The sequence below is a fragment of the Bombus huntii genome, chromosome 6 (genome assembly GCF_024542735.1).
Source record: "Bombus huntii isolate Logan2020A chromosome 6, iyBomHunt1.1, whole genome shotgun sequence".
NCBI lineage: Eukaryota > Metazoa > Arthropoda > Insecta > Hymenoptera > Apidae > Bombus > Bombus huntii.
The window spans coordinates 6,162,722-6,189,345 of NC_066243.1; the positions used below are offsets into that span (position 1 = coordinate 6,162,722).

Below are 26,624 nucleotides of genomic sequence, written 5' to 3' on the forward strand. Positions count from 1 at the left end.
ACGTACAAAAAAAAAAAGGTTGTAGAAGAAAAAGCTAAAGAAAGTCAGCAGAAAAAGATATTTCGAATATTTATTGACGCATGGAAGCATTTATAAAACCAATACATGTGAAAGTAGGAAACTTTCTTAAAGAAGAATTCAACTTGGATAAAGAATTATAAAACACCAATATATTCTGCCAATCTGATTTTTGTTACAAATTATAATTTACGAGAAACTTAAAATTAATAATATATATTATACAAAACATTTTTTTATGTTTCTTTAGTTTCTTGTCTATCTTTAGTTCTGGTTGTTCTTTTATTGATCAGCTGACCAATTAAAAATGTTATTATGCTGATCATCTTACCGGAACATTCAAACCTAGATGTAGGAGCGTTTTTTCAGAAGCACATTAGTATTAGCAACATCTTGATAGAGTCAACTGCAATGCTAACGAAACGTTGGAATTCTTTTCCTTTTGGACACAGCTCTTTCCTGGAAGCTTCATACAATGTTAATCGAATCAGTGTTAAATGTATCAGTATTAACTGTAACAGTGTGAATAGTGACAGTTGAGGCTATGATGGGTTTAAGGTTTGCTTAATATTTTCTCCGCTTTATTATATCTGGTCTCCAATTTACAGGATGCGTCTCTTCAGTCTAAAAATAATAATAATAAAAATAATATAACAATAATAAAATAATAAAATAATTATGTCTTTTTATCGAAATTATTGACATAATTAACATTTAAAAGATAGCTTTCTTACAGCAGTATCATCTTCTTTATATACTTTTATTGTTTTATCTGCTTCTGTTGTAATCATGCGAGTACCAGACATGTCAAATGTAATACTAAATACTCCAGCTTCACTATCCATTGAGCCCGGTTGAACGGGTGCTTGTAAACGTTGGAAATTATACCTTGAAATATATACGTATAAATATCGTAAATAATGCTGAACATCAGTTGAAAAAATACAATCTTTATATGAAATATTATATTTACCCCGTTCTCCAGTCCCAAAGATGCATAGTACCATTATCTGCTCCAGAAACTAATACGCCATCAGCATTAACAGCTAAACAATTAACTATTGCATTATGACCAGATAAATTCTGAATGAATTTTCCTTCTGGACATTTCCATTGCTTAATATTATCTGGAGATGCTGATGCGAACATATATCTAATGAACAATATAAATTAGATGAAGGAATTTACAATCTAAAGAAAAACAATCTAAACAATCTAAAGAAATACAGTACACATACAGTGATGGATGAAAAGTCACAGCTCTTATACTTTTCTTGTGATTTGTTAAAGTAGCTCTAGATTTTCCAGCAGCTAAATCCCATAATCGTATAGTGCAATCGTGACTCCCAGTGACAATCTAGTAAAAGAAAGAAATAAAAATATATATAATTAAATATTTTTTTAAATATATATATCAAATTATTTGATGAATTGTTTGGTTTTGATACCTGTGGTTCAGCTGTTTGACAAATTACACTAGCAACTGTGTTAGTGTGACCAACAAGTGTATGTACATTTGCTTTGGTTCGCATATCCCATACTCTTGCAGTAGAATCTCTACCTGCAGTTACTAATACATCAATACTAGGATGTAATGCCATGGAATATACAGCTGATAAATGTCCATGATAATGTCTTATAACCTATAAAAACAGTAGAAATTGTAAAATATGAACTACTGAATATTAATTATTGAGTACATAAAGTAATAGTATATATAATTAAAACTATGTTGTAACCTTGTTGTACTCAAGATCCCAACACTTCACTTGCCGATCTTCTCCACAAGAAAATAAATATGGGTGTCTTTGAGAAAATGCAAGTCCACGAACACTGCTTATGTGACCAGTCAAAGAAACTTTCAATTTACCAGTTGCAAGATCCCATATCTGAAATTTTTAAAAGTATTATGTAATAATATAATTAAAATAAGGGCTACTAAGATTTACAAAATTTATGACCAAAATCAGTTTATAAAACTGTATAAAATGACATTGCAATATATTATATAATTTAATACAAATATTAAACGAAACAATAATCTTACTTTAATCACTCTATCTGCAGATCCTGTTGCAAACCATTCATTTCCTGGTTCAACAGCACAACACCTTACCCAACCAAGATGACCACTAATAACCCTATATAATTTCCATGGTGCATGCCACTTAGGTTTTGCCATAGATGGTGTCTTCTTCTGTGGTATGATTAATGACATATTAACTGAATTTCCTCCTGAATTCGTTTGCGTTGTTACTACCATATTGTTGTTTTGTATAGGATTATAAGGAACAACTGCAACATTATTATTTCCTCCAAAAGATTCATCTGATTCAACAATATCATTGTTATTAAATCAATAACATATATAAATATTATTATGATATAAGAAATACATATATATTTATAAATACCGCCTGGTGGAGGAGGATCTGTATTTTCATTTTCATTTTGTATTTTCATTATATTGTTAGTTTTGACACGTGCCAATACAGGACCATAAGAGTCTTTTGCTTTTACAGATTTTTTTATTTTTTGTCTATAAAACATTATTTTTATCATTTTATAATGTTCGTTTATATTATAAAGGCAAAATATACTTACAAGTTAGGATCTACAGGTGGTAAAGTACCTTGATTTAATAAAAACATATCATGTGTTCTCTTTAAAGATCGAAATACAAGGGTATGTACAGAATGCCTTTGTACATCCTATACAGGAAAATGTATGTAATTTAGCAATTTCCTATTTAAAAATCATTATGTACTATAATTTTTTTTTTTTTACCCGTAACATTACTTAAGGGGAAAATTTCTTTTTTCGGTTTGATAATTACGCAGTCTAAAAATGTGATTAACAGCTATTTTATAAAAAGTATAGTGCTTACCATTTTTATGAATGTAAATATTGCTTGAATTAATATAAACTTAAAAGTAAATACTGTAATTCACAGTCATGTAAACAAGTATACCCTATAGCATAAAGTATAGGGTCTATTATGTATGTATACCGAAAGCACGATTGCATATACAGCCTGGAAACTTTCATAGTGAAGGTACGGCTTTTAATGTTGGGAGATGTGCTTCACAAATCGGCCGTTAGTTACAGCGCTGAGATCGATTTGTTAAAGTTTTGCATTTAATGCCATCTTCGTCGTCCTTACCACTGAAAATAAAGAATATGAACTAAACTATATTTCACATATAATATTTTGCAATCTATTTGAAGTAAACATATACTATTTCACATTGTGGTGTAGAAAAATGTTAAAAAAAATGTAGATTAGATAATAAAGTTCAGTTGCAGTTCAGCTTGCAAGTACAGACATAAGGTTGCGCTGCATGACAAAACCTAAAAAATTAATTGAAGCGCCTTACTTGAGAACACTTGAAAAACGTTTTCCGGTCATTAAGAGTCTTATTCCCATCACAGGAAGTTTCATGTTGATTTTTCACGATTTAATCGTCGAATGGTTTTTTCTAGGCTCCAGTATATGAGTGTGGAGAACTGTTTATATGATCGCGGTTCGAAGTATACACTTGTGCTTTCTTTTACAGCTACGTTCTTTTTCGTTTTATTTTCTTTTTTATCGTTTCTTTTTCAGCTTCTTTTCATTTTATTTTTTATTCCTTTCCTTTTTTTTGTTTACTTTGTTGTACGATTATATTTCTTTAAAAAAATGGAATTTAGCTAAATTACCCGCTTCAAAGGAAGCGGCTATTGCCTGAGCCCGTGAGCACAGGCTCTTACAAGTAAATAAGAACTACGGTGTTCATCGAAAGCCGATGAAGTTATATGAAGAAGCAGAGCACGGAATTGGTCGATTTCGATGTTCTGTCAGTCGTGGGAAATGTAGACAGTATGCAGGATTAATTCATTTTTTGGTGAAGTTCGCCTTCCTTTAAATAAAGCAATTAAGTAAGTTTTTAACTTATTTGCCTAATTTTAACGCATTATTCAAATTATTTAAAAAATTATTTTATTTTATTTAGATTAATGTACTGCTTTGTGCGAGATTTCTCATATGAGAATACCGCGCATGAACTATGCGACCCCACCTTAGGCAATGATTGTGCGCTACTGTCAACCGTAACAATTGCCGCGTGGTTTCGCTGCTGTTGGGAGATAACAGTGGATAACTTTTTAAACATACAGGCAAAGAAACCGAAATTATGGGGAATTCCGGAATTTGGGTCTCCGATTAATGTTCTGGTACCTTATGTAACAGTTCGATATTTGAAAAGTGTTTATAGAAAACACTGTAAGTGCCAAAGTTGAAAAATTTTGCGTTTTCAAAAAAATGTTCTACATAGCGATAAGAATAGTAAGAAAAGTAGATAGTACAGAATTTAAGAACAATTTCCCTTTCTAAGTAGACATTAATATAGAAAATGGTGTCACTGGTATATTTATCTGTCTTGGTATTATCTATCTGGCATAAACGTTCCTTTACAAATACTTTCATTCTATAGACACTCTTTTTCATAGATTTAGACTACATTAATGTATAAGTTTTCTCTTACCTTTTGAAAAATTTGTTTTTTAGTAGTTGCAATTTTTTCTATAAGTATTCTTTATTTCCATATTTCTGTATAACCTATTTCTTTGTATTACTTCCATTTAAATATTGTTATTTTCATATTATTTAACTGATTGACGAAGCAAAATTCGGAAAGAGAAGATATAATTATGACAGTTGAGAGTTGAAAATCATTGGGTTTTGGGTATGGTAGACATCCAAACAAACATATTATGGGATATTAACATATTATATATCATTATAGGATGATATTAGTGCAAAATCGTGAGGTAACAACATTCATTTTAATAATAAAGGAAATTGTAATTACTGTTAATGAAATCCACACAAACAGTTTTGAAAGTTATGCCAGGTTAGCTGCAGAGGGATACATATATAAAACAACCAATCAAAGCACGAAATTTGTAGATAAATGAAATTAAATTTTATTTGTATTAGGTTTAAATTCGAAAATGATTAGTATTTAATATTTATTTTACGGTCGGTTATGTTAGTACAAACTAACTTTTGACGAATTTAACTACAGCTAGTAATGATAGCATTGAAGAATCCAATTAGCGATCGGTAAAACACTGAATAAGGGAGAGGTTGTTTCCATGACGATGAATTTGCCGATCGCTTATGCGAATTTTTTTGGCTACGTTTTTATCATCACAACAGAATTGATTTAATGGTATCGTTGATAGAAGCGATCTGAAGACATAGTTTTGAATAAGATAAATGGAAATCTAGAGTATTTGAATGCTCATCTGTGTAGACCAATCAGATTATAGATAGAAGCAATATGCGTAGTAAAAGTAGCAAAGTAATGTGTAATATACCTCACGAACATATAAGTAGGTCTCAACACTTATATATCGAAGTCTAGAGAAAACAGTTAAAAAATTGAGTTGTGACTAGTTGTGAAAAATCAACAGAAAAGACAAGATTCTCGTTCTGCGCATGCGTGGCATGCTCAGACGAAGACAGAGACACTCTACTCATCTTTGTCTATCTCGCAAGAACACAAACTTTGTTGATCGTCCACGTTGATCTTTCATGACTGAGCGCAACTCAATTTTTGGACGATTTTCCCTAGCAAGTGTCAAAACTTGTTTATGTGGCCGTCACATATCCTAAAAATACTCAGTTTCATATAGTTTTAACTTTTAAACCATTGGATTCGTCATTCTCACCTTAAAACTTGTATTTTCGGGTTCTATACGTCAAAAATTACAAAATTGCAAAAAAGGCAGTCAATAATTTTTTCTCCTAAAGTAAAGTTTAACCAAAAAATGAATTAGTATAAGAAATGTAACAATACACTGGAAACATAGAGTAATATTCATACAAATTATATAATGCCAATTTTAATTATTTCTTAGTATTACTGTTTGTGTAATTTAAAAGTGAATTTGTTTTATTAGTATACATAAATGCCGCCATCTTAACTGTTTCCATGGAAACCATGAAAACAAACTTTTATACAAAAATCGTAGAGATGATTCCGTAAAATTAAGTGTAAAACAAAACTTTTTGTGTGTATGTGTGTGTATATAGAACAATAAACAATGCAAGCTTCTCCTACTTGGGTTGATAAAGTCCAAGATAAATCTGAACAATGGTAAGTATAGAAATATATATCTTTGGCAATATATATGATTATATATGGAATTAAGTAAAATATGGTAAAAAATAAGGAGTAATTACATTTTTACGTTAATACTTTAATTAATATTTTAAATAAATCCAAGATTTTACATATTTTTAAAAATTATATTAATAATTATATTTTTATAATTTATTATGTTTTAAATGTTATTTAATGTTGTATAATATATACATTTTTAAATTAATGATTTTTTTCTTCATAGAAACTAAAATCTTTTTACTAATATTAATAATTATGTAAGATTAATTTTATGTCCTTTATAATTTACTTATTTCCAACTTTGTGATATAAATGTTTTATGTGACATAAGGATGATTTTATATTATTTACAGCAATAGTTACTAAAATATTTTTGCAATTTTATTTTCAGTATATATGATCTATGTTTTAATCCAGATGGAACTCAGTTAGTTATTGCTGCTGGACAACAAGTTCTTGTTTATGAAACTAATGAAGGTACTTTAATTCAACCATTAAAAGGTATGTAATGAAGCTTATGAATCCAAATAAAAGAGTTAATTTGATAAAATATAAGTTATATTTCTGTTTATACTTTATAGGGCATAAAGATATAGTTTATTGTGTATGTTATGCAAGAGATGGCAAAAAATTTGCATCAGGTAGTGCTGATAAAAGTGTTATTATCTGGACATCAAGATTAGAAGGCATACTTAAATATTCGTAAGTTATCTCTGTTTTATAAATAGCACAATTAAGATAGAAATAATATTTTTGATAATGTATTATAACCAAATCTTTCACTTTAATACAATACTACAGTTTATGAGATAGAGATTTAATGTGTTTGAATAAATTACTAACTAATAAAATCTATAAATGAAAAGATATGAGTTTGTTAGAAATCTTAAGTATAAATACATATCTTTATAGAAAATATTATGAAAAGTAAAATAGTCTTAAAATTTTATAATGATAGTTATATATAGTACATACATTAATGTCTTGTATGTTTACAATACTATATTTCAGACATAATGAAGCTGTTCAAGCTATGCAGTTCAATCCAGTATCACATCAACTTTTAAGTTGTTCTTTGTCAGACATAGCACTCTGGTCTGCAGAACAGAAAGCAGTTGTAAAGCATAAATCAAGAGGAAGAGTAAATTGTTGTGCTTGGACAAATGATGGTCAATATTTAGCAATTGGCTTGGCATCTGGCTATGTCTCTATTAGAAATAAAGTTTGTTTTCTTTGTTTAAAATCTATGTTCATTACACAATGTAAATAGTTTTATATATATCATATTGTTAATATAAAAGTGTATTAAATATTATTCTATTATTTAAATATTGTTTAACTATTTATTTATTATTTATTGTATATATTTGTTTAGAATGCTCACGATTGAAAACATTTAAAAAGTTTAACTTCATGTAAATTGTATTGAATTTATTTTAATATTTTAGAATGGAGAAGAGCAAACACGAATTGATAGACAAAATGGAATACCTATTTGGAGCTTGTTGTGGAATCGTCAATGGTAAAAAGAATAATTACTTCACATAATAACTACTTGTATATATATTAACACTTTGACTGCCACGCCGAAATCACATGTTTCGCTCAGGGCGCAACGGGAGTATTTTTATTATTCAAAGCATATAATGGCAAAATAATAATAAATTGATGATGTAAGACAACATTCTTCCCGAATGGACCGTTTATCTTATTGGTGATCACAGGTGACCACCGTAGCGCCTTGGTAACAGTTGATAGCGACATATAACAAGCCTTCGTTTATTTCAACAAACCATTCGCATTCGTTATTTCGTCGTAAGCAAAATGTCCAGAATATATTGTTGAAACGTGTAGAAGATATTAGTAAACAGTATTATGATTATTTTTATGATTTCGATGAAACATTCGGCTGAAATGATAGAGGTCAAAAAAGATTATGTTTGTGATAAACCAATGGTAGTAGTAGATTACAACAGAGAAAAATGTGCTGTAGATTTATCAGATTAAATGATAGCATATTCTACATCACATAGAAGAACCCTCAAGTAGTATATAAAATTGGCTTTAGAGTTATTGTTAAATACATCAATTTCAAACGCGATGATACTCTATAAACAAGCAACAAAAACGAAAATTAAGGTATCAGATTTTAGAATGGCACTCGCAATGCACCTTACACTATGTCATTCACCAGAGCCATCAAATATACTTATTCGACAAACATCGTGACACGAAATGCAGAAGAAAGAAGAGCAAGCGTATCTGGCACGAATATTTTGCAGAGAGTGCTATAAAAAAAATGTTAAACAGTTAGGATCAAAAATTGCTAAGAATCGGACCAAAAAGGTGACCACCTATTGTCCAAATTGTATTGATGAGCCACATTTATGTTTAAAGTGTTTTAACACAGTGCACTGTTAGATGCAAGATTTATTCCCATTTTTTTTTTTTTTTATTGATGTTCTAATAAAAATGTTTAATTGTTCAATGGGGCACTTTTTATTTCAAAGTATCTTCTATTTATCGGTTATATTCATAATGCCGTAACTGTCAATTTTCACTCAATTTTTACAATTGTAAGAAGTTAAAGCACTTTGGTCACCAATGACCACCGTGGCGTCACAGGAGAAACTGTGGCTGGTTATATATGACTAAGGTGGCAGTCAAAGTGTTAACGTCATGTATTAAATATTTCATAGATTTTCTGTAAAGGATTAGCAAATAACAAATTTTAGTAATGAGTTCTTTTATTATCCATAGGGAAGATTTAGCAGAAGTTCTCTGTATTGCAGAATGGAATGGAACCCTATCGTTTTATTCAATTTCAGGAAAATCATTGGGGAAAGATAGACAACTCAATTTTATGCCACTTAAAATGTGTAACTTTGCAGGAGATCAATATATTTTAATTTCTGGAAGTAATAGACAGTGTTTATTAATGACATATGATGGAATACAATTGATTAACATTGGTGGTACATTTTCCTCCTGGGTTTGGAGTTGTGCTGTACATCCAAATTCTACACATGTTGTATGAATAAAAATTTTTCATTTTTTATTCAGTCTTTAATTTTATAATTCTTATTTCTTTAAACTTATAATTGTATAATTTATTTTAATATTTACTTCAATATTTATAATTAATATGCTGTAGAAGTACTTAAAAAGGAGCTACGTGTCTTTTTGTTTAGGCATTAGGTTGTCAAGATGGTACAATAACATATTTGCAGTTATCTTGGGATGTTATACATGGATTATATGGAGATAGATATGCATATAGAGAAAATATGACTGATGTAATAATACAAAATTTAATTACTAATCAAAAAGTTCGCATTAAGTGCAAAGATTTGGTAAGTATACGAAATATCTTGATAATAAATATAATTTTAGATACAAATTCGTTCTTTAATTTTTAAATTGAAATAGTGTACTAAAAATACTGATAAATAAGATACATTATATAAAATGTCTTATTTTATTTTTAGATATATCGTATTGCTGTGTATAGAAACAGATTAGCAGTTCAATTATCGGAACGTGTAATAATTTATGAACCATCAAATTCCAATGATGGAATGCATTATCGAATATATGAAAAATTAAATCAAACATTAAATTGTAATTTACTTGTTGTCACTACGAACAACTTAATTTTATGTACAGAAAGACAATTACAAAGTCTATCTTTCAATGGTACAATAGAAAGAGAATGGATACTTGATGGACTTATAACTTATATAAAAGTTGTTGGTGGACCAATTGGACAAGAGTGCCTTAATGTAGGTTCGTATTACAAAATTTGTGCAAATTTAAATAAAATATCTTTGTAAGAGATAAGGAAAAATGAAAATTTAACAAAAAATGAATTAATTATACTTAATATGATTATAATAATATTAATTATATAGTTCTATTGAAATTATTAATTTATTGAGAATCAGCTAGTTTGCATAAACTTAGTCATGTGTTAATGACAATTTAGTTCTTTTTTTTTTATATTAATATTTAGCATTAATGATTTGTTTATTACTTTTGATTAACAAAATAAAAATAAAATATATAATGAACTCTTATTTTCATGTTTTTTAGGTTTAAATACTGGCTATATAGTAAAAATATATTTAGATAATCCTTTCCCAGCATATATAATAAAAGTTGAGGGTTCTGTAAGATGCCTCGATATCAGTTCATTAAAGGAAAAAATTGCTGTTGTTAGTGATCATGGAGTCCTTTCTGTATTTGATTTATATACAGAGGAAAAACTGCAAGAATTTCAAAATGTAAATAGTGTGACATTTAATAATAGTTTTGAAGATATAATGTGTTTTTCTAGTGGAGAATATTTAGCAATTAAAGTAGGCGATTTTGCGGAATATAGACAAAAATTTTCGGGACTTGTCATGGGTCACAATGAATCAAAAGTGTATTGTTTAAATGGTTCTTCTATTGTCACATTAGAGGTAAATTTGTGCTTTGGTATATATACAACAAATATGTTATTAAGTAATGAAGTTTAAGTCATAAAATGCTAAGTGTAATATAACATAATTTATGATAACATAAATGATGATAACTAAAATATTATTGTCTGTATATAGGTACCCTTATCATTATTTATGTATCAATATATTGATATTGGTCTTTTTTCTAATGCTTACAACATGGCATGTCTTGGAGTAGCAGATTCTGACTGGTTTGCTTTAGGAACAGCTGCTTTAAAAAATTTGGAATTAAATATTGCATACTCTTCCTTTGCTAGAATAAAAAATTTAAAATATATAGAAGTTTTATCTGAAGTGGAAGAAAAACTTAAATCTGGAGAATGGGGAAGAGAAGCATGCATGGCTACTGCTGCAGCTGCTATGGGAAAACTGAAAGATGCTGCAAAACTTTTCCAAAAAGCTGGTTTACAACAATATGCATTAACTATGTACTCTGATCTACGTATGTTTGATATTGCACAAGAATTTATTGTTAGTGGAAATAATCAGGTTAGTGAAGAAATCATTTATTTAAATTTTCATATTAGTTTTATACAGGGTATTCTATGTCATTATTACCATGTAATTTCATGATCATTGTCTAATTTTATAAAAAATTTATTCACATGCTTTAGCGTGTATCTTAATCATTAAGGATTAAAAATGATATATGTAGTATCGTGGAAAAAAGGCCTGTGGCGGCACTCGATAGCAAATACCACGACTCGGCACTAACTAGTGTCGGATGATGACAGCGGTTAGCGCCTTAGGTTACGAACGTTCGGAACCCGGGTTCGAATTCAGGCGATCGGAGTCCGATTTTTCTTTCACGATATCAAAAATGAGAAGAAAAGCGGCCGTACTCAGCAGCGACATCTACAGCCTAAGCATTCACGATATTACATATATATGTATATTGTTTACAAAGATAAATATTTTATGTTTGGATTTTTCAATAAATTCATATTTTTATTTTAATATAATGCAAAATATAGTAACAAACTATACATAAATGACAAAAAAGGTATGCGCACAGGTACAAATTTTATTACAGATATGACATTACATTACAGTATGTAATGCTTTGTGATAATACGTTACAAGATGCTATATATGTTACAATGACATTTATATTAAAATCAGAAATAATAAGAATAAAAATTTTGTTCCAGGATCGTACAATTTTACTTCGTAAACGAGCAGAATGGGCTAAAAGTCTTGGAGAACCTCGTGCTGCGGCAGAAATGTTTCTTTCAGCTGGAGATGTTGATCGCGCCATAAATATAATCGCAGAGTATGGCTGGATTGACATGTTAATTAAAGTTGGCAGACAACTTGATAAAGCAGATAGAGATAATTTAACTGTAATTGCTAAAAAATTAAAAAAGCTGGGTGCAACTCATGGTGCAGCAGAAATTTTTAATCGCTTAGGAGATGATCCTGATGTAGCGGATGTTTTAGTAGAAGCTCAAGCTTGGCCAGAAGCATTTGAATTAGCTGAGAGAAATCCCAAACTGAAAGCTAGAATATATGGACCATATGCTAGATGGTTGGCAGAAACTGGACATTTTTCTGAAGCACAAAAGGGTAATTTTACTCAAATTTCTTTATTTGAATAAAATGTAATTGGAATATACAAAGAAAACTTGAAATTTAAAAAGAAAATAATTGACGATTTTTTGTGCGAAATAATAATAAAATTGATGGTATATTAAAACATTCATTAAATTCTGCAGCATTTCAAATAGCTGGGCAATCAAACGAATCTGTGATGGTTTTAATAATGTTGGCTAGAAATGCAGTTACTGAAAAAAGATTTCGCGATGCATCTTACTTTTATTGGCTTCTTTCTCAAATCAGCTTAAATCTTAATAAAACTGTGGATGAATTACAAACAATGTTTCTTCAATATTATGAAAAGGCTGAAATCTATTACGCATATCACGAAGTACATAAATATGTAGTAAGTAATTTATGTATTACTTTACAATACATTAATAACTGTAATTAATATTAAGAATTCATAATGTGTGTGTGGGTGTGTGTCAAAAATCACTGATATTACATTAAAATACTAAATACATATAACTAGGTAATTATTTTTTTTTTTTTTAGGAAGAACCATTTACATCATTAATGCCAGAAGCTCTTTTTAACATTGCGCGATTTCTTCTAACTAAAACAGAAAATATTCAAATAGAAGGAGTTTCAAGATTCACCATAATATACACATTGCTAAAACAAGCTTCTTTGCTTGATGCTAATAAACTAACTATGCAATTACTTGAGAAATTACGAAAAACAAAAATTCCAGTAAATCAACTTAGCCAATTAGAAATTTCAAATTTAAATGCTAGAGCATCTTCTTATAGAGATCCTGAAGAACTTTTACCTCTTTGCTATAAATGTTCGACCTTTAATCCCCTGTTGCCATCAAATAATCAGGGACAATGTGTGCAATGTGGTCTAAAATTTCAGTATTCTTTCGTAATGTTTGGTAAGTACTACTTTTAAGAAATTTTAATCATCTTTTAGCTTTGCTTTCAAAGTACAAGAATAAACGAAACAATGTTTCATTACAATAAATTTACTATTAAAATCAATATATTTGAAGAAAATATAACATTTGCAAACATGTTCAAACCAAATATACATTTTTATAAATATACTTCATTTAATGTTTATAAAAAATATGTAGTCAGTACAAAATTATAATTCATCAAAAATATATAAATCTTAAATATAAAAATTGTGATTTTTATATTTTAAGCATATTAACTATTATATAGTATTTGCTTCTTTGATTGTCTTTTTTTATCAGAAAATGTTTAAAACATATTAAAAATAGTGACATGTTATATTGTACCATATTGTATATATTATATTAGCAGTATTATAATAATTACAGTAGTTAATATAATAATATATTTCTTCATTTCGACTTGACAACCAAGAAAAGACTTGGTTTACAATATTTTTACACTATTTACAGTAATTATTGAAACTATAAAAAGATTGTAATATGTGTGTATATATATACAAAAATTGCAGAAATTTTACCATTGGTCGAATTTGAACTAGAAGAAAATATTTCTGATGAAGAAGCAGAAAAATTAATAAATGACTCATTATCATCGTCCGATGATATTACAACTACAAATCAATTTTCTGTCACCTCTGAAATTGATCTTTTTACAGCACGATTAATGAAATACGAGGTATTTTCAAATGCATATGTAACAGTAATTAATATATAATTCTACAACTTAAGGGGCAATTAATAAAATTAAAGTCAATAATACAGTGATGAATAATATTTTTGACATTTAATAACATATTTAAAAATGTTATAATTATATAAATATATAAAAAAAATATAATTGTAAGATATAATTATAAAATATAAGTAAAATGAATTTAATTTAGTCAATTACTTATTTTAGGAAAAATCTAGTTCTTCTACTATAATCGTGGGAAGAAATGTCTTAAAAAGTATGGATCCATGTACAGTATTAATTATTAAATGGCCAAAACCATTTAAAACAAAGTATTTTAAAAATCTCTTACCTGATTTACAAATTACATTTTGTAAATCTTGTTTAAAGGTATGTGAAATTTAACGTTATGTATATTTATTATATTTATGTTATGTATGTATATATGGTAAATTTATATAAATTAAGTTATACATGTTTTTATAGTCAAATAAGAATAAATAATAAAAATTTGTAATACTGCGGAACATTTTAGATTAAGGTATCATATAGTAAATATAAGATATATAGACTTAAAAGAAATGTAATAATTGCTTATCATTCTTTTTAGTTATTTCATTCGGATGACTATGAACTGGCTTTATTAAGACATGGATATTGTCCATTTTGCAGAACAGTAAATAAAATTTCCAATTAGTGCTTTTTGTTAATCTAGATACGTTTATATAAGTACAATATTATTTTTACTGTAATAAATTATTACCATTATAAATTAAATTTAACTTAAGTTAAAGTAATTTAATGTACGTAATTTGTATTAACCCCATTGCAGACGAATGTCATTGCGATTGTGCTAACATACTCGTATACTTTAAATTCGGCAATTATATATTTCTGATAACAGAATTGTACATTATACAGGGTTGATTATTCAAGACGAGCCATCTAAGTAATTTTTTCAATTCTGGAGATGAAATGAAATGTTTGAAACAAAAATTTTGTGATCGCGATAATGATTTCGACAAAGCTTGTTTACGTTTTGAATTGATTGAGTATGATTTTGTTAACAAAGCCGAGAATATGTTTCAGCGTTCACCAATTTTCATTTTTCACTCATTATTACATCCGTGATCTTGAATGACCACGACCATTGAAATAGTTTTGAGAAGGATTATAACCGTAAAAGTTCAAATATACATAGTCCCACTTAAAAAAATGAAAGTGACTTTTAAATTTCATAATTTCCACCTGATAAAAAGTTTAGTTCATTATGTAATGACTCCCCTCGGAACCAAACAACTTTTGTTTCAAACATTTCTCTTTATGTTCAAAATTGAAAAAATTATTCAGATGACCTGGTTTAAGTGACTCATCCTGTATAAACTTATTAAATCGCACAGTTGCTTCGTTATGAGATTATAACGATATTGTATCGTTCGGTTTGTACCGAGATCTGTACCTTTATTTATTCTATTCGCTTTTTTAAATATTTTTGCACATATCTATAATTAATTATGTTTAATGAAATTTCTTAGAAATTGGGATTAATATTGTATGAAGAGTCTGTCTGAATTTAATTAATTCTAAGTATAAGATATTATATATGTAACAAATTTATCATATTATCGATGAACATATCTTTAGCCAAATTTTATGTGTAATGGATATCTCGATAATCCAGTTATATAAACACGAATAGTAGGTAGTAAGTTGGTTTTCATTTGTACGCTAATTGTTCTGATTTCTTGAGTACCGTTGAACGAAATCTTCAGAAGAATTGAGAGTATTTCGAACAGATACAATTTGAAAGATGTTGCGTGTAGCTTACTTGACGATCTTCCTTTTTGTAAATATCGTTAGTTATAAATTGGATAATGATGATATCACGGAAATTCCAAATTCAATGTCTCGCGGAAGGTGTAAGTAATAGAAAAATGAATGAAATTGTATTTAAAGATGACGAAGGTACAAAATAAAAATAATAAAAATTATAAAATTCAATTAATATTTTATGGTAGTTATATTTATTTTTGCTATATAATATAACATAAACATTTATATTATGTATGAAAATGATAAATTACTAAATCGATTTTTAAACAGTCTTCCCGCTATTCAGTGTTATTCGATTTGCAAACTCGCAATGCCTTGCTAGCAACAATTTAAATGGTACCTGCTTTACCAGAAGAGAATGCCGTAATTATGGTGGAATACCATCTGGCAGTTGTGCAAATGGACATGGTATTTGCTGTGTTTGTAAGTAATTAAAATATTCAAACAATTTTTTATGAAATTTGAATAGTGAGTTCATTTAAATTTAATGTTTACAGTTCAAAAGACATGTGGTTCCACAACAAATGTAAATAATACATATTTCACAAATCCAGAATATCCAACAACTTATGAAAGGCAAGGACGATGCACAATAACAGTACAACGTTGCAATTCAAATATATGCCAAGTGAGCTAATAAAATATGCTAAAAACTTTAAGTTCATCATAATAATTATTTCGCTGAATTAAACGTTGATCGAGTTAAAGGATATAAACTTTGCTAGAAAATTGAATTAGCATATACTTTTTTTCTTTTTCTATTTCTGTAAAAAGTTATAATATGATTCATGTTTAATTTGTAATATCCTAAATTGATTTTAGTTACGTTTGGATTTCTTGGAATTTAATCTTGCTCCACCGAATTCTAGTGGAATTTGTGACCTTGATCTCCTTTTAGTTTCTTCATCTGGAAGCAGAATACCTCGAATTTGTGGAGAAAATGCAAATCAACATGGTAATAAATAAAATTATTGACACAATAATTACATACAAATATCAAATTATATGTAATCGTATATAAATATGTCATAACTAGAATTTTACAATATAAATTGTATAAATATTTAATATATAATATACTTAATGTGAAATAAAATAATTAACATTTGCAGAAACACTTTACCCGGATAAATGAAAAATTAATTTATGATTTTTGAATAGTAAAATAGCTTCCTATATTTAAACAAAATAATTTAGAAAATATAGATAAAAATTTAATAAAATTATATTTGGTTGAATTATATTTATATTCATTGATAATACATATACATATATTTCATGAACTATTGAGTTGCAGGAGTATATTTATATGATTTATATCTTCTATGTTCAGAATCGCACTTTAAATTAATTGGTAAATCTATGTCCATATGAAACTATGTATTTGTATTATGTATTTGTAAATACATTCAATTATTAATAACACTTATAATAACTTAACACTAATCAACCCTTTTGTTGATTTTAATTTTTCAGTGTATGTGGATTTCAATGATGATACTCCTATTATGATATCGATTGATACTAATACTGGATATCCTACAGATCGTCGTTGGAATATAAGAATTCAACAATTACCCTGTGATGCAACATATAAGGGTATGTACATTTTAAACATATTTTATATTGCCTTTTTTTAAATAGGTATATATTTCATAATTAACAATTAAAAATTGACATTTAAGTACATTAATATTTAAAAAAGATTTTAACTTAAAATAATTTTAGCCTTTTATTTATAAAAGTTATATCATTTTTTTAGCTTATAAAAAGTAAGATATTGAGAATATGTTATTGCTATCTTAAGATAGAAGTAACCAATGATATCTAGTACTAAAATACTTCTAACTAATAACTTGATTATAGAATTCTTCTTACAGCCCCAAATGGATGTTTACAGTATTATGATAGTGTCACAGGTACCGTAACAAGTTTTAATTACGGCACAACACAAAATCCAAGAGGTATTATAACTATAATAATAATAATAATTTACAGAAATTAGTTATTTTCTAAAAATAACTATATACATTACCACTTACTTAAAACATATACAAATGTACATGGCTGTAATATATACAGTAATATGCCAGAAAGCACAAGAAAAATACAGTATATACAGTAATGCGCCAGTTGCAAACTACAACTACATAATAATTAAATATTTAAGTATTTAGGACCAGAATTTTAAAAAATCTAATTTATATTTTACAGTAAAATTTTTTATATACATTTATGAATATATAAATTGTATACCTATAATAAGTATTGTATATCAAAAGTTCAACAAATTGTATTTTTTGAGTCTTATATTATCAAATTTTTTAATATTTTGTCTAAAAAAAAAAGTATTCTTATGGATATTAATAAAAATTAATTAATAGAAGATACTTATTATTCATGGGAATGCCATTTAATTATTAACAATAATTAAATAGTAAAAAATAATAAAAGTTATAAAACTTAGGTAATAAAAATTATTTTAGAACCACCAATAGGTACACGACAAATCGCAAATACGAATTATGGTGTATGTGTAAGAATGGCACAAGGATATTGTGCCATTGAATGGTCTCAAACAAATTCAAATTCATTTACCGTTTCTGGAGATACTGGTGCATTTGACTCTACTTTAATAGGTAACATGATGTCCTAATTAGTTACTTACAAATGTTAAAAATGTTAATATATTATTATCATTATAATATCATATATTAATATATCATACAAAACATTTTCAAATTTTATTAGCATTGTAATGAGACATAACTATTATGATTACATCAGTAAAATTTGAAAATGTATATAGAAATTTCAAAATATTTATTGTAAGCATATGTTTGTCAAAAATATTATTACTATATAAGCCATAATATTTCCTGAGATCATCTTTAACACTAATTATATGTTTAATATGCTATATATTATTTTCCTACTAAAAATTATGTTCGCAATGTCTTTTAACTTCTATAAACATCTTCGGATTGGTTGCAAATTTGACTAATGTACTTATGATACTCGTGCCTCATTATAATACTAATGAAAGCACATTATACTTATTAAATGTTGCAAAATAATTTGTTACTTCCAAAAACAATCGTTTCTTAAATGAAAACAAATCATTATTTTAATATTATTAATTAGTATAATTATTTGTAAATAAATAGGTACTCAATATGCAGCAGAACAAGGAACCAATTGCACTAAAGATTTTGTTATTATTCCACATCCATTTCAAAATGGTGTTGCAGTCGGTACAGAACGATTTTGTGGTAATGGCTTTATAACAAAAACATGTAAGTACATATTTACTATATCTATAATTTTCTTTTTAACCAAACATAAAATACTTAATATAAATAACTTGCATAGTTCTGTGTCTGTTTATAATGTATAACATATATATATATATGCACAAAATTTACATACATATGTGCACTATATGATTCTATTATAATAGCTTCTTTTATTTTAGCTTTCTCCAAGCCATTTGTACTATATGTTGTCACAGATGGCGATGAAGTTGGAGAAGTGGAAAATAAAGGATTCTCATTAATGTATCGTCAGCTACCCTGTGTAGCTTAAATAAAAAGCATGTTCTTATTTCACATATACATATGACATATACACTATAATGATAATATTATAGGATATAATAATTTTTATTTGGTTTGGAGGACTTTCTTTTTCATTTGCTACCCTTTCCTACGATTATCACAGTCAGTAAAATACTAAGAGTTTGAAGAATCATGTGTACTATTTCTTGCTAATTATCGAATTGTAAATATTGTACCATTGTTATATTACATCATTATTGGATTTTATGTTAAAATATAGGTATATTTAATTTTATCGTTATATTTTATGTTATTATTCTTCTCATATATTGAACTGAACTGTTATTATTCATATGTTCTTTAATTTCTATTTACAAATTTATTCTAATTACAAATTCTAATTACAAATTTATTGTTTATAATACAATCTCTCTTGTGTCTTTTTATTGTAGTGATACCAATATAAAAGAGCATAAAATATAATTTTATTCTATCTAGTATTCTTTAATGATCAAAATGAATTATGAAAAAATAATCACAAATAAATGATAATAGAACTGTAATGTAAACAATAAGATAATAAAAATGTAAACAATACAAATCAATATGTTTTATTTATATTATTTAGTCATTAAATATTTGCTTCCTGAATGAGTTTCTACTTCCTTTGTCATAGCATTATACCATGTGCTAAGGTTTGTATTATCTAAAGCATCTTTAAAAGCACTGCATCCTTCTATGCTCTTCAAAACTCCATATACAGCAAGATCTGATAAATTAGGCTTTTCTCCTCCCATAAATGTACCACCATGTTTATTAATAGCGTTTAACCATTTGTTGATTTCATCATATAAAGATTGTCGAACATCTTGTTTTAAATGATGTCTTTTTTTTAATCGTTTTGATATAAGCCACATAGCTGTTGCACCTACATTTATCATAATTAATCTTTCCCATGTTGGAAAATATTCTTCCCATTTACCAACCTAATTGATTAGAAAAGTATCTTTTCATTCTACCTTCTTTTTTTAACCCCTTGCCATACTCGGAAGAATCTGGGCCCAAACGTTGACCCGAATGGTCGAGAAAGGAGCCGAAGTGGCTGAGACAGTGTCGGAACTTAAAACATGATATCGTGCGACTGAGTGCGTAGATAGCCGTGCCCGTGTTTAGAAAAAAGACACCATTCAAGACATTCACACTAGGCCTGAGATTAAGATCACGAGTCTGACCTGTGATATTCAAGTTTAGCTCAAAATTCTCATCACGACTCAGACTCGTAAAAGTATGGCAAGGGGTTAATTTATACATTAATGCTAAAATTATTATATTATCTTGCTTGGTTATATAGTGTGTTATGATGCTTAACTGCTATTAAACTACTTACTTTAGAAAACCAATTGAAAGTTTTATAGGCTTCATCAAGTGTTCTATACACATTCGGTGATAGTGTGTGCACAAATTCATCATCAACCCATTTTCTCCACTTACGCTCTTCCCTAGAACAATATGTTACTCAAAATATAAAACGTAAATAAATATTAGTAACATAAAATATAAGTATTAGTATTGTAATTTTAATGCCACTAATAACTATTCTTTCTACAATGGAACTTACATGATCTTATCCATAATTTTATTTGCAGGTAAATTATCTTGATACATTAAGAAGTATTTATTCATAATTTCATATTTCAATCTTCCATTTTCATCATGCATTGCTATGCTTGGATAATATTCTATTAAATCATTAATTTTTTGGGATCTCTCTTTCAAATATGATGCTAGTAGAGAAATAATCATTGAACTATCATTTAAAGGTTGATATCCTGAATCTACTTGTGCTAAAAGTATTGGTACTTTTTTATAAGATGACCAAGATATTTCTTTCCGTAATACAGGATCAACTTCCACAATTTCATAAGATATTCCATAGTAATCCAAGAAAACTCTGACCTAAAGTGGTTTTATACTTACAATTATCATAATTTATGAAAACAATAATTTATTATTTCTAAAAAAATGTGATTAAAATTTAGCTACTATATTTTACACTTATATTTTCATTTGAAAAATATACATGCTGCTAATTATATCTTTATCATACTATTAATTCAGTACTTACTAAATAAATGATACATATGAATATTTTACCTTGCAACAAAAAGGACATGTCTGATATTGATAAAGAGTTAATTTTAATTCAGTAGTGTCCACTGGAAAAATAATCTGCAATAAAAATAAAATAAGAAAGTATTTTGATGTATGAAAAACAAATTAATCCAATGTTAAGCTTTGAATTAAATAAGCATGAATTAATATGTAAACACAAAATACTTCTCTAGAAACTGGTATTGGTGGTTTTTCTTTAAGTATTTTAATTTTTTCTTCTTTTCCTTGAAGATGATATGTTTTTGAAGCTTCCATATCTTTATACCAAGAATATCCTGTGGTAATAGCTATACCAACAGGAAATCCTATAGAAATTCCTACTAGACTTGCTTTAAATACAGTTCTTAGCATTGAAGATTGTTGAGATGCTGATAAAATACTTTCATTTCGTTTTGGATATCTTTTAATAACATTTTTTGCATAATATAAATTTTGTGGAAATCTTGACAGTCTTTGCAATATAGACATTATGAAGTCTTATTATATACATAGATTAAAATAAATTAATTATTTTAAATATGTTACTCTTAAATAAATTATTTTGCTCCTCTCAGTAATATGACAATTACAAAAAAGGTTATGCATTAAAATTACAAAATATATGACTTTCGTAATAAACTTTATAGATCACGCGTTATTCACATTTAATTTTCGTTCTAATACGAAATTTAATAAATAATCTAATAAAATTATAAGAAAATATCCAGCACAAATTTGTATTTTTATTTATTGTTGTTTACTATTCCACTAAATGTATAATTAATAACACTTATCTTTTGCATTAGCTCTGATAAACAGTTTATTAACTTTATAAAGAGTTTATTCTTTAGAAGATAGGTATTTAATATTACACATTTATAAATTACAATTTATAGGAAAAAAATTTATATTTCATATTCGATCTTTAATAAACTCATTTTAATTTATTTGTAGAATAGATGCAATAATATCTACAGGTTAATTGAGTAAAACGTTTTTTCCACCGGTATTGTTGATAATTGATTTTTATTTATGTACTATTGAATTTGTATCATGAACAAATTTTAAAGGTTATGTAATTTATATTATACTTCTGTACTATATATTTTGCGCAGGCGTGACAAACGCGTAACAGTTAAATAAAGTATGTAAATTACAGTCGGTAATTTACATATTGTCTGTGAATAAAAGAAACCGAAAATTTAATGTTAAATATTGAATCGAATAGCATCTTCAAATATAAATGATACGTGGTGACACACATGTACATTTGTGCGCGCATATATTATATAGCTTGTCAATAGTTGTCAACTAATATCTAAAGCTTCGTAGCTGAACTAGATGTTTGAAAAAAAAATGAAGTTGTGATTTTATAATGTAATTTTGCTTTAGCTATTAGGAACGAATAATATCTATTAATCTCGAAAGTATAAATACATATATATAATATATATATTACATATCTGTGTATTTATAATTAAAACAGTACAAACAAACTTAACCTCAAAGTTAGGTAAAAGTATCAAATATATCTATATATTAAAAAAGATTAGGAGAGATATTCAACATGGTAATTAAAATTAATATTTAACTGTACTTTTACTTTATTATTATCCTTATAAATTATTAGTACTTTAATATAACTATCAGAGGTGGTATATACTATAAATAAAAAAATAAAATAATTTAATACCTTTGATGTAACATTTCCATTATTTGATTGTTATATATACTTTTTGTATATTTTACATTTGATATGATTAAATTTGCAATAAAAAAAAATAATAAATTTTCAGCATGGCAGAGTAAAAGTTCAAACAACTGCAGAACAGGAAGCATTGAAGAAGAAGGAAAGAGCTGAAAAACTTTCACGTTATAGAATTGGCATGAGTATTGTGTTTAAGAAAGTAATCTCACAAATATATCACTTAATATATATTATAGTGCTAATTGTGTTTATACAATCTCATATAGTTAAATAATAAGCAGCCTAATTAAAAAATAAAATACAGAAAAAGTAATTTAGTTAAATTTATTAAAATGTAACTATTTATTGTTATATATTACAGAGAAACGATAAGATTTATGATGAAGAATTGATGACGGTTACTGAACGTATGGTAAAGCAAAATCCAGATATTTATACTTTATGGAATATTCGTAGAGAGGCATTTACAAATAATGATTGGTAATTATGTGGTAGCAATAATTTTAATATTTTTTTAATGATTAATAGCTATTTGAACTCTTTAGTATTAAATAATAAGTACATCTTATTTGATATTTTATTAATATAATTTTTTATGTATAACGTATTATACATAATACAGTGATATTATAAATATATATGTATTAATCCCTTAAGATTCATGAAGAAAAATTTTTCTAACACAGAATAATAAATATATATATTTAAATTCAAATATTATATAAGTAACAAATTTATTAAATTTAAAATTTAACAATTATGAGTAAAAATTAACATCAAAATGAACGTTATATGACATGTAATATAACTATAAACAGGGATGAAAATCTTTTGGAGGAGTATTATCAAAATGAATTAAGACTTACCGAAGATTGTTTAAAACAAAATCCTAAATCTTATTGGGTATGGTATCAACGAATATGGATTATGAATCATTTAGTAAACTGTGATTGGAAAAGGGAACTAATGTTATGCACCAAGTATTTAAATTTAGATGACAGAAATTGTAAGTTACTAATGTTATTAAATTTTTTATTTTTATTATTTACAAAATAGTAAAATATACAAATATTATTTTTGGTCTATTTTAGTTCATTGTTGGAATTATAGGGAATTTGTTGTACAAAAAGCACAAATTTCTCCTGAAGAAGAATTTGAATTTGCTACCTCAAAGATTCTAAATAATTTCTCTAATTATTCTTCCTGGCATTACAGAAGTTTATTGTTATCAAAAATATTTCATAATTCTGACCAAAACAATATTAATGAAAAAAAGAAACAAGGTAATGCTTTTATGGAATATTAATAGCGTTTGTAAAATATGTTTGCTGTGACACTATTTTGTAATATGTATAGCAAAATTACCATTTCCCTTTTAGAATTAGATTTGGTCATGAATGCCACATTCACAGATCCTAGTGATACGAGTGCTTGGTTCTACCAAAGATGGTTATTAGATACCCATGAATGCCTTCCTATTCTTTCTCAAGCCTTAATACAAGATAATAATGTGATCCTTTTTGCTAATAAAAATATACTAGCTGAGTCAATATGTCTACAAATAAATAATGAAAATGAGAACGTTCAATGGAAATCTTTATATGAAACAAAGATTTCGAAATTGTGGTTTGGAAAATTTAAAAAACAGTTATATGAAGTAAAGAATGTTCAGATAGAAATTGAAGGAATACTTTATCCTTTACTCTGTGTTAATCAGAAATGGATATGTAGAAAAAGGAAATATAAATCCTGTTCTAATAAAGATCAATTACTAGAACAATTATCAAGTTACAAACAACTTGTAGAAATGGAACCTAATAATAAGTGGGGTTATTTAACCAGTATTCTTTTAATGAGGAAAATCGATTTTATACAGTTTTATGAAAATATTTTAACAAATTTGAATGTTCTTGTTAATATTGATTCTCTTCGGTCCAATTATTATAAAGATTTGCGTAAGTATATTTAACGAATAAATTATAAAAATTTAATGATATATATATACAAAATGTTTCATCCTTAACCAAGCAGCTACATATTTCTTTTAACTCTAATGATACTAGAAAATATTTAAGATATAATGTGAATGGTTCCAAAAAAGAAATATTTTAGAAAAGAAATTTCATTTTAAGGTAATTTTTACCAAGTTTTTTGAAAGTCACTTTTATTTTTTGGCAGGAAATTTACTCTATACATATATTGTCTATCATATAGTCTCAAAGTGATCTTGAATATTGATAAAATAAAATCCTGAGACAATGTTTGGGTATGTCTTAATACAAGTGCTCAGAATGACGTTAATCAGTAGTGATGCACTTTGTAAAAGGAGAAGTTGTGTCTGACACGATAGCAGCACAAGTTGCAATTATACAAAGATAAAGAAGATATTTAGGGGTCTGGTTAAGGTTGAAACACTCTGCAGAACTTATTTCTAGATTATTTAAGGTTAAGTAAGTTTATATTATTGCTGAATATATAAATTTAAAAAATTTGAAAAATTTTATATAAATGTTACAGTTGCTAACTTTAATTTGTAGAATTTAAGTTTGATAAAATTGATTGTCCTTATTGGAGAATTGATTCTAAAATTAATGACTTTTATAAATGCTATAAAATTAGATATAGAATTAATTGTTAGAAAAATATATAAAATCATGTTAAAATATAATTTTGATTAAGTTATAATAATTAATTATTTGTTAGTTTAATTTAGAAATTAAACAATGAATTTTTTTCAGGGAGCAAATACATAATTGAATACAAAATTTCTGAATTATGGAATATAGAAGAAGATCAAGAAACAGAAATAGAAATTGATCTTTCTGGATTAAATTTAACCACACTCAGTAATAACGAATATCTTAGTTTCTTTGAGCAAATAAATCTTAGTGCAAATTATTTATCACATTCCTTAAATCAATTATCTTTACTCCAAAGTTGTAGAAAATTGTCACTTTCAAGCAATCAAATGGAAAATTTAAAAGAGTTTCCTATGTTACAGAATCTTGAAGTTTTATCATTAAGAAATAATAAACTAAATAATTTAGAAGAAATATTACAATTACTAACGAAACATAAATTAAAGTTACTTGATTTAAGAGAAAATCCAATCTGTAATCTTAAAGAATTAGAAAATAGTATTATACAAATCAATCCAGATTTACAACTATATGTAGAGTGATTTTCGTAATACACATATTGATAATAAGATATTGTCCAGCATAGGTATATAAATAAAAATTTAATGTTTGGTTATATGGGAAGAATAAAAATACTTATTTATTATTTTTTTGTATTATATTACACCTTTTCTTATAAATTTGTATAATTAGTTTCTAAATTTAAATAACTTAATGTATATTATATATTTTCATTCAATACAATATTCAATAAATAGAGTAATATATAAAATATATGACTAAAGTACTTTAATTACTTTTGTTACTGTAAAAAATTTAAAAAAATCAGAAATATCTGAATTCTACATT

At 26.7% G+C, this 26,624-nt stretch overlaps 5 protein-coding genes across 9 annotated transcripts; 3 read left to right on the forward strand and 2 right to left on the reverse strand.

Annotated features, from left to right (window-relative positions):
• Positions 1-148: 148 nt before the first annotated feature.
• On the reverse strand, positions 149-3,543 carry LOC126866957 (pleiotropic regulator 1). Its single transcript, XM_050621002.1, has 11 exons — positions 3,396-3,543; positions 2,906-3,183; positions 2,623-2,729; positions 2,433-2,557; positions 2,066-2,346; positions 1,758-1,907; positions 1,467-1,661; positions 1,257-1,375; positions 992-1,171; positions 753-906; positions 149-642 (listed from the first exon to the last, which is right to left on the reverse strand). The coding sequence occupies exons 2-11, from the start codon at positions 2,906-2,908 to the stop codon at positions 583-585; spliced, it is 1,374 nt and encodes a 457-aa protein (XP_050476959.1). The 5' UTR covers positions 2,909-3,183; positions 3,396-3,543; the 3' UTR covers positions 149-582.
• A 244-nt stretch (positions 3,544-3,787) lies between these two features.
• On the forward strand, positions 3,788-15,894 carry LOC126866928 (intraflagellar transport protein 122 homolog). 4 transcript variants are annotated; one of them, XM_050620947.1, is made up of 18 exons: positions 3,788-3,936; positions 4,011-4,279; positions 6,098-6,161; positions 6,580-6,689; positions 6,770-6,890; positions 7,200-7,410; positions 7,637-7,710; positions 8,949-9,219; positions 9,380-9,541; positions 9,677-9,974; positions 10,281-10,651; positions 10,790-11,182; positions 11,845-12,259; positions 12,409-12,635; positions 12,788-13,169; positions 13,724-13,890; positions 14,116-14,277; positions 14,498-15,894. In XM_050620947.1, exons 3-18 carry the CDS (start codon positions 6,109-6,111, stop codon positions 14,582-14,584), a joined length of 3,504 nt encoding a protein of 1,167 aa, XP_050476904.1. In that variant the 5' UTR covers positions 3,788-3,936; positions 4,011-4,279; positions 6,098-6,108; the 3' UTR covers positions 14,585-15,894. The 4 variants fall into 4 exon arrangements, with proteins under 4 accessions (XP_050476904.1, XP_050476903.1, XP_050476905.1 ...); XM_050620946.1 differs by lacking the exons at positions 3,788-3,936; positions 4,011-4,279 and having other exon boundaries at positions 6,013-6,161; XM_050620948.1 differs by lacking the exons at positions 3,788-3,936; positions 4,011-4,279; positions 6,098-6,161; positions 6,580-6,689; positions 6,770-6,890 and having other exon boundaries at positions 7,249-7,410; positions 9,017-9,219.
• Positions 15,698-19,578, forward strand: LOC126866991 (uncharacterized). The gene is made up of 9 exons (XM_050621068.1): positions 15,698-15,806; positions 15,991-16,143; positions 16,218-16,348; positions 16,543-16,675; positions 17,197-17,319; positions 17,601-17,684; positions 18,207-18,359; positions 18,888-19,016; positions 19,196-19,578. The coding sequence occupies exons 1-9, from the start codon at positions 15,698-15,700 to the stop codon at positions 19,303-19,305; spliced, it is 1,125 nt and encodes a 374-aa protein (XP_050477025.1). The 3' UTR covers positions 19,306-19,578.
• Positions 17,643-26,421, forward strand: LOC126866946 (geranylgeranyl transferase type-2 subunit alpha). 2 transcript variants are annotated; one of them, XM_050620984.1, is made up of 8 exons: positions 17,643-17,789; positions 22,416-22,998; positions 23,225-23,335; positions 23,498-23,616; positions 23,955-24,142; positions 24,228-24,419; positions 24,516-25,091; positions 25,875-26,421. In XM_050620984.1, the coding sequence occupies exons 2-8, from the start codon at positions 22,996-22,998 to the stop codon at positions 26,315-26,317; spliced, it is 1,632 nt and encodes a 543-aa protein (XP_050476941.1). In that variant the 5' UTR covers positions 17,643-17,789; positions 22,416-22,995; the 3' UTR covers positions 26,318-26,421. The 2 variants fall into 2 exon arrangements, with proteins under 2 accessions (XP_050476941.1, XP_050476942.1); XM_050620985.1 differs by lacking the exons at positions 17,643-17,789; positions 22,416-22,998 and having other exon boundaries at positions 23,219-23,331.
• Positions 19,866-22,420, reverse strand: LOC126866965 (prostaglandin E synthase 2). Its single transcript, XM_050621014.1, has 5 exons — positions 21,615-22,420; positions 21,432-21,506; positions 20,896-21,233; positions 20,665-20,776; positions 19,866-20,263 (listed from the first exon to the last, which is right to left on the reverse strand). The coding sequence occupies exons 1-5, from the start codon at positions 21,915-21,917 to the stop codon at positions 19,898-19,900; spliced, it is 1,194 nt and encodes a 397-aa protein (XP_050476971.1). The 5' UTR covers positions 21,918-22,420; the 3' UTR covers positions 19,866-19,897.
• Positions 26,422-26,624: the final 203 nt, after the last annotated feature.

What these genes read in the sequence shown, in the direction of transcription:
- LOC126866957 (XM_050621002.1), bottom strand. An exon ending in CTGCAGATAGAGTGATTAAA is followed by an intron (nt 1,908 to 2,065) that starts GTAAGATTATTG and finishes TAAAAATTTCAG; the next exon opens with ATATGGGATCTTGCAACTGG. An exon ending in GGGATCTTGAGTACAACAAG is followed by an intron (nt 1,662 to 1,757) that starts GTTACAACATAG and finishes CTGTTTTTATAG; the next exon opens with GTTATAAGACATTATCATGG.
- LOC126866928 (XM_050620947.1), top strand. Translation starts at nt 6,109, where the DNA reads ATGCAAGCTTCTCCTACTTGGGTTGATAAAGTCCAAGATAAATCTGAA. An exon ending in TTGTTAGTGGAAATAATCAG is followed by an intron (nt 11,183 to 11,844) that starts GTTAGTGAAGAA and finishes ATTTTGTTCCAG; the next exon opens with GATCGTACAATTTTACTTCG. An exon ending in ACGAAGTACATAAATATGTA is followed by an intron (nt 12,636 to 12,787) that starts GTAAGTAATTTA and finishes TTTTTTTTTTAG; the next exon opens with GAAGAACCATTTACATCATT.
- LOC126866991 (XM_050621068.1), top strand. Translation starts at nt 15,698, where the DNA reads ATGTTGCGTGTAGCTTACTTGACGATCTTCCTTTTTGTAAATATCGTT. An exon ending in CTGTGATGCAACATATAAGG is followed by an intron (nt 17,320 to 17,600) that starts GTATGTACATTT and finishes TTCTTCTTACAG; the next exon opens with CCCCAAATGGATGTTTACAG. An exon ending in ATTTGACTCTACTTTAATAG is followed by an intron (nt 18,360 to 18,887) that starts GTAACATGATGT and finishes GTAAATAAATAG; the next exon opens with GTACTCAATATGCAGCAGAA.
- LOC126866965 (XM_050621014.1), bottom strand. Translation starts at nt 21,917, where the DNA reads ATGTCTATATTGCAAAGACTGTCAAGATTTCCACAAAATTTATATTAT. An exon ending in CATGTCCTTTTTGTTGCAAG is followed by an intron (nt 21,234 to 21,431) that starts GTAAAATATTCA and finishes AAACCACTTTAG; the next exon opens with GTCAGAGTTTTCTTGGATTA. An exon ending in CTTTCAATTGGTTTTCTAAA is followed by an intron (nt 20,264 to 20,664) that starts GTAAGTAGTTTA and finishes CTAATCAATTAG; the next exon opens with GTTGGTAAATGGGAAGAATA.
- LOC126866946 (XM_050620984.1), top strand. An exon ending in TGAGTATTGTGTTTAAGAAA is followed by an intron (nt 23,336 to 23,497) that starts GTAATCTCACAA and finishes TATATATTACAG; the next exon opens with AGAAACGATAAGATTTATGA. An exon ending in AAATTTAGATGACAGAAATT is followed by an intron (nt 24,143 to 24,227) that starts GTAAGTTACTAA and finishes GGTCTATTTTAG; the next exon opens with TTCATTGTTGGAATTATAGG.